At 38.0% G+C, this 12831-nt stretch overlaps 1 protein-coding gene across 7 annotated transcripts in view; it reads right to left on the minus strand.

Moving 5' to 3' along the window:
* The window catches only part of ptprfa (protein tyrosine phosphatase receptor type Fa), a 509773-nt gene that overhangs the window by 170305 nt on the left and 326637 nt on the right, over window positions 1–12831 (minus strand). For all 7 annotated transcript variants that reach the window (XM_041207577.1, XM_041207574.1, XM_041207576.1 and 4 more), the window contains 4 exons: window positions 6376–6645; window positions 5278–5859; window positions 2626–2759; window positions 918–1062 (listed from right to left, as the gene is read on the minus strand). In XM_041207577.1, coding sequence (XP_041063511.1) covers window positions 918–1062; window positions 2626–2759; window positions 5278–5859; window positions 6376–6645 — 1131 coding nt within the window. The remainder of the gene's footprint in view (window positions 1–917; window positions 1063–2625; window positions 2760–5277; window positions 5860–6375; window positions 6646–12831) is intronic.

Raw genomic sequence — 12831 nt, forward strand, 5'->3', positions numbered from 1 at the left:
TTTCTCCTCTGAAATATTTGCAGTCCAAAATAAGGCTTAACCAAAATAAAAGGAAACACACAAGCCTTTGTTGATGAAACAGATACGAAAGGAGCATAGAAATCCTATGGTCAACTGCCTCTGTGAAAAACAAGATTGGAGAAAAAGGTTGGGGTTAAGAGTAAGAGTGGTGGAGTCGAGTGTGTGGTAGGGTGTGAACAGATAGGGAGATGATGATGGTGTAGGGGACTCAAAAGCCGAATTTTCTCAGCCCTGTTGAGTGGCTTTGGAGTTGAAGGGCGTAGCAAGTTGGAACATAGTGTGTTAGGCCAGCTCCCTGACATGCTCCCTCCTGGCAGTGGTAAGTAGTCAATTAAAGTACTTAATAGGGCAACGGTCCAGTGTTCTGGCAATGTATTGGAATTTTGCCAACAGCGTATGGGCCCCTCGTTTGCCTGGTGTTCTTTGGATTTTGAAAGCCATGATTACATCTGGTTCCACTATCCTTTCAGGCACTGCATTCCAGATTGTTATATAAAAGCCAAACTTACATGACAAATCTGAATGTTATGGACATCAAAAATGGTTGGCTTGGAATGTGTTACATTTATTGAACAATCTTAGGTTTCAATGTGTTTTAGAATATCATTAAAGTGCATTCGCAATATTATAGCATTGTAACTATTTTTCTATTTTTGATGCAATATTTAATTAAATACTGTCATTTACATTGATTTAATTTTTGAGATGGAATTAATTGATACTATTGGAATAATTATACAACTATTAATGAGTGGTCCCTTAGATGCCAAGAATGAAATTCTGTGAAATAAACAAATTGAGCAGTACTATTAAATCCCAGTGGTTTACCAATACTATTCATTGCATTCCCTAAACTTGCAACTGGCACAAACCATGATAGAGATTTAAGCACTTACTGGATTGCATGGTTGTTGCAGAAATTCTTTGTGTGTATGCTCCTAAACCGTACTCTGATCGCGCGGCCAAACGGAAGTAGTATGTTTTGTCTGGCTTCAGGCCTTCCACTGTGTATGAAGATTTAGGGTCAAAGATCACTTGTTCCTGTAAATAACCCAATGAAAATAAAATGAGTTTTGAAAACATTACTTGATCTATTGCTTCTAGCTGGAACCCTATGTTGCACATGTCAAAGGACAATTAGATTAATAGTTTAACAAATTCTTACATGTACTTAATCTGCGGGGTGGATTTGGATTGCTTGGATAATGCTTTTGTACAATTTCTGTAGTGGTTGAGCTGAAAGTATATAAATTACATGACGCCTAATTTAATTTTTTAAATCTAGGAAAAACAGATAATAAATGCTAAATTTAGTGGGAATAAAAGTTTCTAAGTCTGTCTACCATTTTCTCCTTTTAAATGATTATTTACCTGATGCAATGCTTAACCTCCCATTTCATGGCTTCATCCTTGAGGTATTAATCACCAAGATGGAAAACTGTCAAAGATTTTGTCAAAATTTAAGTGCATACCAATTGTATTTGCTTTGTTTAGCACACCATTATCACGTTAAAGGAAAAATCCACTTTGTTAAGAGTGATCACCCTTTACTGAATTTTGTGGTCTTTTAAGAATGTATGCCTTCCAAGTGTTACATAGTAGAATCTTTAAGCATTTCAAGGCACTCTCTACAACTGGTTAATTTTCATGGCCCAGGTTTTCTGCGAAGTGGCAGTTATCATTGGATTACTGCTCCACTCGAACGTTTCCACACCTCGACATTGCTCCGCATTTCTTGCCAGGTCTTCCGAGCCCGGCTTCTCCAGAAATTGAGAATGCAGCATCCATCAGGGAACTCCATTGCAGCACTGTAGCATTGGGGGAGGACAAGACACACCCCGTTTTTATGGCACTAGTTGTTGTATGATAAGTTTAAATGTCCTGTGTGAATGCTAGTGAATGGGTCAGGTGGGTGAGGTGGTAGGTGGGTTAAGGGGTAGCAGTGTTGGGCTGGGAGGGATAGTCAGATTGGGTTGGGGGTGGTCGGGAGGTTCAGTGAGAGTGATTTGCGGGTCAGTCCTGTAGTCAAGAGTCAGAGATTTTCACAGCGGGTCCCAGGGAGCATGGGAATTACCAATTAGAAGTTCAAACTTCCCAGGCAATTCCCACAGAGGTCAGCATGTTGGGACTTCCACAGGGTCCCGATGTGCATCTTGGGTTGTACATCAGTCTCTGACAATCCAGAGACTGGAAGATCTGGGCCCATTGCTCTTGACCTTCTTAAAATAACAAAGTAACATTCATTATTTTCCAATCTTTATAATTTTTCTAAATTCAGTGAGCGTGCAAAGCTTTTATTTAAACCACATTAAATTCCTGTCACATTTTCCTTCAGAGGTTTATCACATTCAAACCTCTATCAGTGCTGGATTAGATTATTGGACACTATTGAGGGTGACACAATTTACCGCCCGGGGTGAGAAAATTGTTGTTCAAATTACCCCACCTCTAATCTCTAGTTCAAAGAACTTTCATCTCTAAATTATACTGAACTTGTACAGGACAATACAGGGATCATTCATACCTCTGTCACTGACTAACTCAGTAGGAGTCTTGCATGCCCCCTTATGATTCATTCCCCCATAGATTTTGACTCCAACATACCTCTTTGCTATCGATGCCCTCAGAATATATTAGTTCATATTTGGTAACTTTCTCTTGCTGACGTAACACCCAGGAGAGTGCAATGCTGGTATCAGACTCTGCTTCAGCTTGGAACTCAGCTGGTTGAGCTGGAACTGGTGAAGGAAGGAATTCAGAGTAAACAGTTGTTACGCTGAAAGGAACAATCCTATATTAAACCCTTATGGTATAAACTCAATAAAGTCCTTTCCTATTTAAAATCTGAGAATACAAACTTCATTCTTCTCAGATAGTTTTCCTGGTGGCAATTCTAAAGTAGTTCATCAGAACGGTCTAGCTCTAGTCTACAAACTTCAAGGATAAAATAAATCCTCCATTTTATCAATTGCTGCTTCCAACAAACCTTTTCTTTTTGCCTGTGCGTAACGGTTACCATTACTAGCTTAGAATTGATGGAGGAACACAAAATTATTGCCTGTTGATAAAATACAATGAAGAAACTGTACCTGAACAGGTGTTCAAGGAAATATTCTAAAAATAAATTCCGTTCTCATTTTCTCTTCTACTTTCCAGTATTCTAATTTTCCTTACACTGGAATAAGGTCACCTAAGAGGCTGCTTTTCATGTTTGAGCTGACGTAATCCATGTCCCCGACTAGATAAAAAGCATTGGCAGACTATTTTATGATGGTGACATCACAGTTGAGTCCAATCCTATCCTCGGCCAACATCCAAAGATGAACTTTCCAGCAATTATTGGATGAAGATAAAAAGTGGGACCCCAGGTTTTTAATCCCTCCAATACCATGAAGGCAATTATAGCATCTTTATTACCTCTTTCGCCAAGATTGACTAAATTAGTACATACCAGGAATCTTAACTGAGATCACCTAGTTTTCTTTCTCAGTTTTTCTACCATGCCAACTTGTGAACCTTCCAGTATTTTTGTTTTCAGATGAAAATAGTTATGCAATCCTACCCATGTAACTATACTACGCTATAAAGGTAAGTCTTGTATAAATCAGCTGATCTAGCTGTGGTGGCAAAGGGGAAGTTACAATCTGACTCAATATCTTTTGCCGTTCAATAATAACTATTGAAAAATGAATGCAAGATGCCTAGGCTTTACATGGTGAAACAGTCTAGTAATTTAATGGCTAAGTGTACTCATTAACTTGTGCTAGTGGACTGCTAACACCTGTGAAATCATGCTGAAAATGAGTCATCTTCATCTGAAGCAGCAATATAAAAAATTGAAAAACAAAATCAAAGCACTCTTAGGACACTTAAAGCTATGACTAGGATTGATGGAGATCCCTCTAGATTGTACGATCAAAGCACCTCATCCAATCCAACAATAGTAACCACTATTGTAACAGCATGATTTCCACAAAACGCCAGATGATTTTGTCCATCAAACACATCTTCCCCTTATCCCTCCATCAGCATTTCCTAGGGACAGTTCCCTCCATGACACCCTGGGTCCACTCCTCCATCACCCCCCAACTCCTCATCCTCTTCCCACGGCACCTTCCCATGCATGCGCAGACGTTGCAACACCATGTACTCCTTTCAGGTGAAGCAGCACTTCATTTGCGCCTCCTTCAATTTGGCCTACTGTATTCGCTGCTCCCATTGTGGTCTCCTCTACAATGGGGAGATGAAACAGACTGGGTGAGCGCTTTGCGGAACACCTTCGCTCAAGTCTGCAAGCATGACCTAGACCTTCCGGTCATTTGCCATTTCAGCTTACCATCTTGCTCTCATGCCCACATGTCTGTCCTTGGTCTGCTGAAATGTTCCAATGAAGCCCAACACAAACTGGAGGAACAGCACCTCATCTTCCGATTAGGCACTTTACAGCCTTCTGGGCTTAACGTTGAGTTCAAGAACTTCAGACCATGAACTCTCTTCCTCCATATTGACCCCTCCACCCTCCTTTTTGAATCCATATTTTTTCCCCAACACCCTCCCCCAATCTCCAAACAGGGCCATCTGTCACTTGTTCTTATTTTTTGCTGTCACTGAGTGCTGACCCTTGTTCTGCTGTGAACACATTCTGCCTTCTTACCTATATGCCACAATCAGCACCTTTAGTCTTTAACATCATTAACACTCCTTTGTCTTGTGTCCATGACACCTTTGTCAAATCTCTCCTGAGCTCCCACCTATCCCATACCTTTTATTTTGCTCCATCCCTTTTTAAGCAGTATAAAATCCATCACACTTCTACTTCTCTTTAGCTCTGAAGAAGTCACATGGACTCGAAACATTAACTTTCTCCACAGATGCTGCCAAACCTGAGTTTTTCCAGAACCTTCTGTTTTTATTTCAGGTTTCAGCATCCGCAATATTTTGTTTTGAATGAGATGATTGGTACCAATTGTGATTAAGTTACTGGTAGTGAGTTACACCCACTGATTGCTTGCTTGAAACTAGACTAAACTTACTTCACGTAGGACTTCAGATGTGAGAAGAGATTTTCATATCTTTCATGTGAACTCAATATGAATTAAAACTATAGTCGGTTAACCCACTTTAATATCACATTTTTAGAGATTAATTCTTAAAACAGGAATGCACAGAGCTCTATTCAGAAAATTCCATTCCATTTATTTGGTTTGAAAAATAAAAAATGTTATACAGCCACAGAAAGGAAATTTTGTGACTTACCTCCTTGCTTTGTTTTAACTTGTATAATTTCAGATGGTGGTCCATCCCCTACTGAAGTAAATGCCAACACCCGGATGCTGTATGTGGTATCTGTTATTAAGCTACCAATGGTTGTTAGACGACTGTCATCCAAGTTATGCTTGTACCACATGCTTAAAGGAAGCCTGGAATCTGTAGTATAATATACCCGATAACCCCGAATCTGTCCATTTGACTCTTCTGGCTCCTCCCACTGGATTAACATAGTGCTGGCACTCAGCATACGTGCCTGAACTTTTAAAGGTGGGCTGGATGGAGCCTGCTCGCCTGTCCGGGTTTCCACTATTTCACTGGGAGGGCCTCGGCCTATATTGTTCACTGCAATGATTCGGAATTCATACTCCGAGTATGGGCTGAGACCTCCAATACTGTATCGTGTGGTGGCAACTCCATCCACCTCTTGGAAAGCTCCATCAGACGATTTTGGTTTATACTGAATCACATAGTATGGTATCATTTCCATATTTCCTGATTCCCATGTCAGTGTAACACTAGTAGCAGTCGTCTCTGTAACGCTCGTCATTGTAGGTGGCTTTGGTAAAGCTAGAATGCACAAGCAGTTATACATGGTAAAGTTATTGCAAAGCACAATAAAAACCTACAAATTAGTAAGTGGCATAACAAAGTAAACACGTTTTGCACTTCAATTACTCAACAATCGACCAATCAAATTTTAAAATTGAATAGCTATTAAAAAAATGAAGGAACAGAAAAATACATGCTACACCTTAAATCACAGTCAACATTTGCTGTCTGCCAAATTACTATTACAGCTTATTCCAAATAGAAATGTTGCCTTCTGGACTTTAACAAGATTAAACACAACTCAAAGAAAAGAAATCCACACACTGCCAGCTTGATGATGAGATAATTCTATGAAGCTGTTAAGAAAATTGTTTTTGGACACAGATAAATAAGACCACAGCTGTAACACACTCCCATTTTTTGGGGTGAAGAGATTAGGGAGAGAGGAAATAAATATTAACAGATGTACTTCTCTAATTAATGAGGCCAGGTGACTATGAATGTTAGTCAGTCAGTCATTCTTGTATGGCTTACCTTTAACTGTTATTTGTGCCGTTGCCTCAATAACGCCCAGTGAAGACATCGCAACACATGTGTAGCTCTTAGATTCCTTAATGTTAACCAGCTCCAGAACATTCCGTCCAACAGGCATGTCCTCTTCCGGCGTGAGTTCTACTGCTTCAGTCATCCATTTCACATAGGGCATGGGTGACCCCACAGCTACACAGGTGAGGTTAACGCTGCCCCCTGGCATCACTTCATGGCTAGTGGGTGGGATAGAGAACCGAGGGGGAACTCGGCGCACTGAAAAGGAAGATATTTGCGGTAGTATCAAAAATACTAAAAGAGTTTCAACTATTACCATGCAGAGCGCACAAGCCACATCCACCCACCACGCCAAGATACATTGGTAAATATCAGCTGCTTCATTGTGATAATGAGCTGCAGTAATAAGATATAAAATCTATATGGCCAATGCTTAAATAATGCAAGCACCAGACAACAATATTTAGTGTATGCTGTAAATTAGACCTGCATAAGAAAAAAGCACAGAACAGACTTCTCCATTTGGCTATATGTGATTGAGCAAAAGAAAAACATCCTGCATCTGAATTGTAACTTGTATTTAAAAAGAACACGGATCAAAAAGTAGAGTTGCTATCCTTTTAAGCCATGAATATTCAAATTAAAAAAGCAATATCAAATATCAAAGAGTCCCCATAATTTTGGATCTAATCGATTCTTTGCAGACTTAATGTAGGGGTCTGTTTTGGTCATGCAGTAAAAATGATAAATCTCTATTTAAGATATTTCTAATTCTCCATTTCTTCAGGTTACCCTGCAATACACAATTGGAAGTAATGACAATGGGGAAATACCAGAGTGATCCAGGTGATTTGCACACAAATTTATATTGTGCATGGGGAAGCAATTAAACTCTAGGCAACTATGCTAATTTTAATAACTCTCATGTGGAGAGTTGCAGGAACAATGTGCCCTCTCATATCATAAGCATAGAAGTATGCTAATCCCTCCAAATACCTTCATTTATGACATTCTCCAAGCATAATATTAATTCTCCCTCTCGACTTGCAGAAGAACATGGAATCATGAATACAACAATGTATCATTTCTCCAAATCCAGGACATAGAACAGTTCTTCCTGGACAAGGCACAGATTTCAGCATCACTTCTACCACTGCTCACAGGGCTAAACACTTGTGAAGAACAGCATACAGTAGGAACAAGAAGAATGACCGTTCACTGCTATGTATGCATTATGTTCTTTCCAGAATTTAGGGAACACAAAACAGAAAATTAAAAAAATGTATCAGTCTTCTATAAAAAAGTTACATTTTAAAATATCACAGGAATTTTCAACAAAATACACACCTTGGCAAATTCTACAAAAGGGGCAGATTTGTACAGCACAATTTTGTTCTCAAATTTTGCTACAGAATTAAATTTGTAGTAAAATATTCAGCGGTGCATTAACATAATACTAAAATACTTGATTAATAAATTGAGCAAATAAAGCATGTGATTTCTCAATTTAAAAAAGTATAAAATGAAAAAGGAACAAATTTTAAAATCCCTTCAACTTTTATATTGCTTTTAATTTTAACATCAGGCATAAATCAAAAAAAAAGGCACAGTGCTTGAATGTGGGAATTGGCTAGGGGAATTATGCCAAAACTGGTTTTAGTTATCAAAAGGTTCACAAAAATCAATTCAAATATACCAAACTCAAACTCTATCTGCATAACATTGGAAGGAATCAAATGGAAGGAGTCTAGCAACAAGGGGAAGAGGAGATTTTGATGGCTGGTGGGTTGTTGAAGCTTCTTTACCGAACATTTTCAACACTACCAAGTCATAGTGTACAAAAACTCTCTCCAATCACACAACTTGTGTTGTATTACAACCAAATGGCAAGATAAATCTTGACAAATACTCAAAGATGATGATGGTACAAAGTGCACTATTTTCTAGCAAGATATTTTGTTAATCTTTAAAATACAATGGAAGTCAATCTGTTGCTAATCATCAACATCTTGGAAACCAGTAGAATGGGCCGTGGAAAATTTTATTCTTCCAATTTTACGCGCAAAGTAATTGTAACTCAAACCATTAGCTGAATGTCAAAAACTATGCTCAAATGTTACTTGTTTTTGCTTTTGAATGATTACATTTAGGGTTGGTGCAGTGTTTGTGTAAGAAATATTTGTGTAAGTAATTATGCACCTGTTATCTTTCAATAAGGTTTTCCGAAAGAGAAAATGTCCTTCATAATTTTGTTTGGCAATTAGTCATTCAAGGGCAGTGCAGTTAGGCTTCTATCAATCAGACTGCAAGAATCAGGACCAGGTTACTTATTTATTTGCCTTTGTTAGATGCATTTGGCTCGAGCTACAGAAGTATTCATCCCCTGACCTTGCCCAGCTCAGTTAGCTTCATGTGATTCGTTCTTCCCAAGACTGCTACAGTCCTGCATGGTCCTTTTTGTGTCTCAGGGTGGGAGGAGGGGAAAAAAAGAACTGTATACTTCACCCTGCTGAAACTGTGCCACTGCTGGCTATTCGCAAAATGATAATACAAGTTGTGAATTAATCACCCAGTCCAGACCATCCTTCACTACAAGCTGCAATGGGAGAAAAATCAAACATGATGAGAAATACTCTTTTAAAAGTGTTTGGGTGGTGGTTGGGGTGCTTGCAACTGCCAATTTTGCAATTTGGAATTCTTAGCCAACATACTGTTTTAAAAATCACAAATTCTCAGTTAATCCAATCCTGATGACACCAGATGTAATAGCTAACAAACTACAAGTAAAATTTCATAATAGATAGCTTCTGTACCATTGGAATGTAGTTAATGAGATATATATTCTGAGAAAATATTCTTCAATACATGTAAACATCATTTTGCTAGTTCTACAATGCCCTGTAATACCATGGCCTGGATTATTCATGCAACATCATACTGATCATCAAAGGTATTTTATCTGTTTGAGACTATAGTGTCTGTTTGGATTAGCTGCAGTGTTATGAAGCTTGACTGTTGCTCTCCAGGCTGGATGTTTTGTTTCTGTTACTATTTAATGTGCAAGTAGTTGGAGAATAACTCCGCTATTACTCATGAGAATGGAAATGGTTTCAACATGATGGCGATTTATCAAACTGAACATCTCCAGACTAATAATTCTGACATCAGTCTTGTTTTACAGAAATGAAACACCACTTTTTAAAATAATAGCTTCTGGGTAAACTTGATAATGGGGAGTTTGTTTCCACTGCACTAAAAATTTGCAATGACCAATTTGCAAAAGCTTGGCTCATAAGCTTAAAACGCAGTGTGCTTACATTCAATCAGCATGCATCAGGCTTACAGCTCTCATGCAGTTTAATGTAAGGAAAAGTTAATGAACCAGAAAAAGTAAGAGGGAAGAAAGAGCTGCTGCAGTCAAATGTGAAATAAAATGGTTTGCACAAACGCCCACACATATAAAACTAACAGACATGCATGCACTAGAGTAAAGCATGCATACAATTTCACGCTTCATGTCACATACTTCATACTTTTGCCTTCCGATTTTTGCAATGGAACTGTTGCAAACACTAGGTATTAGTATCTTAACTGGGATGGATATTCAAATTCTATTTCCATGCAAAAATGCTTCTTTATCTGCATCAGTGTTATGAAATGCAACTACCGTAAAGTCCCTCTCTCATTATGTGCTGTGTATTTGATGCCTTCTTTTATGTCCTCAAAATACAGCAGCCCAATTTCTGCACAAAATTGGTATATATTTCACCTGATTATGCAACAGTTGGATTAAACTAGTGTCGAGATTTGCATTGTCCTTATTATACAGACAATTCAAGTTCTTAAATTAATAAAGTTCTATCGGTAGGGCATTTTTGTATTTCCACCAATCACATGGAACAGCCAAAGTGTCACTTAATATAACTTTATTTATGAAAATGATCTCAATTTGCCACCACAAGAGTTAGATTGAGAATACAAACCTAACATAACCCTACTGCACAGAGAATAGAGATTCAGAATTTTTAATATTTAATTTTGAGTTACATGGCTCCAAGATAGGAAGCAATCTTCTCTCAGATCTGCAAATGCCATTCTATAACCAATTCCAAATAGGATGGCAGTAAGGATGTGATCTATTTTCCACACAAGTTATACAGAACAATTGAAGACAGGAAATTAAATATTCCTGTTTACCAAATTTTAGATTGATTTGCAGCCTCCAAAATGACAGTACTTACTAATAAATGCTGCTATTAAAATGAGAATATAATACTCAGGTTTTGGCCTTCATAAATGAGATTGCATCAGTTATAGGAGGCACACTACTTGCCAAATATAGGATCAAAGTGTTTCACGTAGCTACAAATGTCAGCACGCATTGAGCAGGCAAACATATGCAACACAGTGCATGACTAAATAATAAAAATTACATTTTATTCACAAAACTAGCCTGATGGTCAAAGATATTGTGTAAACAGTTTGATCTGGTTTGGCCACAGTGACATTTCAACTATTAGCAATTGCTCTTTTAAAAACTAGTTGCTATCTGCTAACATACCACATGTTGTTCAAATCATCACCTCATTAACCAGAGGGCTCAAATTCAGTCAATTTCAATATGAGAATTTTTTTTTGCATCCATCCCAGTCCCACTTGAAATCAGGGTTCAACTGATACTGGTATCAGCATTACGCCAATACTATGCTAATGGCCAATCAAGATATTCTGCATAAAGGACTAAGGGAGCTAAATTGCTTTGAAAGTAATTTAAATTTTTGGCAAAAAAATTCAATGGTGTTGAAACTGCTTCAATCAACAGAAGCACTCAGAGGGAGCCTTTCCCCAAAAGACTACTATAACAAACCAGATTATATTTTCAAATACAAATGACAAGTTTATCATTGCCATGCAGCTGGAGCCTTTCATTTCCAAATCTTTCAATCCTGCATCATCCTTCCCTTTTCTGTTTAACCTTGCTGCCTGGTTTGAAGGTTTCAGATATCAGTATTGGTGGTAATATCAAAACCAGACATCAGTCAATCCTTTCGAACATTGTTAAATGGAGACTACAGCAGGGGTGATGCTTCCATTTGTTGGATGTCATGTATAAAATGAAATGCAAGTCAGCATGCTGGAGTAAGACCCCAAGTTCTTCCAAGAACAGCATGCAAGAATCTCTAATAGTGAACATTAATCTCAAATTCACAAAAGAAGAAATAAAAGGAGGGAAAAAAAGATTAATAATTCAACGTGCTCTGACTCTCATTCACAGTAGCATTAGCATACAACATTTATTGATTGTTCTGTCCCTTTCATGTTGGTAGCTGATATTGTTTAATGGCTTTGAATAGGCCATTATTGTTCCTCCAGTGACCTCCAAACCAATTTCCTAGGAAAGGTTTAATATCTGGGATTTCCTGTTTTGCCCTAAATGAAGAAAATGTGTCTAACTGGCACTGCCACTGATTCAAATTTGGGGATGAAACAAGTTTTAAAAAGGTGCGTTTACTTTTCACTTTCAGAAATTAAATCCAAAATATATTCCTAACATGGATTGAGTGTGACCGACTAGTGGTGAAAATGTTGGAAGTTCCAATGTGGACTACACTGATTGCAGTAATATGTGCTTTCCTCCTTCATTTTCTCACTCTCCAGTAAGAAAAAACAAGGGAATGTTTTAAAAGACAGACAATCCTAACATCAACTGTATGTTGGTGGCTGGGGGGGGGGGGGGCGGTGGGAAGGAAAGGATGAAATAAAATATGAATTAAGAAAGAGGAGTAAAAGGCAAGGATAGAAAAGAGTACATTACTGACACAAGTTTTGTTTTAATTCATGTAACTTTTATACTACTCTGCAGGATATGGTATTGTCTGCATTTTCACAATGGTGCAAGCAGAAGTCTGTTTGCAAAACTATCCCAAATTTGCTATAATTGACAAAAAGTTCCCAAGGTTCCCAATGCTTTCCACTATTGTGGTTTTCCCAAATCATGGCTGATTCTGTTGCAGGCTAATTGATAGAAATTGATTACTGGGGTTTGTTAACAATTCCATTATTGTTGTACCTTGCAACCATCAGGATGGTATGTAGTGAACTAAACATTTTTCACCTGGCAGTTCTTATGATCCTAAATTAGTAATCTTGATCAGAGGAGCAATATGGCTATCTGGCATGCAATGGTTAAAATTTTAATTCATACGTTATTGGGTACTTTATAATGCTGTTTTTATACTTATTGTAGATTTAAAAAATGCTGCCAAGGCCCTGTGCTTCCTAAGCACTACGGTCATCAGCTACACAATACTGATTTATAATTATGTATTAGCTGTGTTACCCACAGTTTTTCTGCAGCCCACCAGGATCATTGAGTCAGAAATGGGACCTATCTGGGTCATTGTAGAAATAGAAATGGGACCCATAAAGGTCAATGTCGAAGTC

Source organism: Carcharodon carcharias, chromosome 16 (assembly GCF_017639515.1).
Source record: "Carcharodon carcharias isolate sCarCar2 chromosome 16, sCarCar2.pri, whole genome shotgun sequence".
NCBI lineage: Eukaryota > Metazoa > Chordata > Chondrichthyes > Lamniformes > Lamnidae > Carcharodon > Carcharodon carcharias.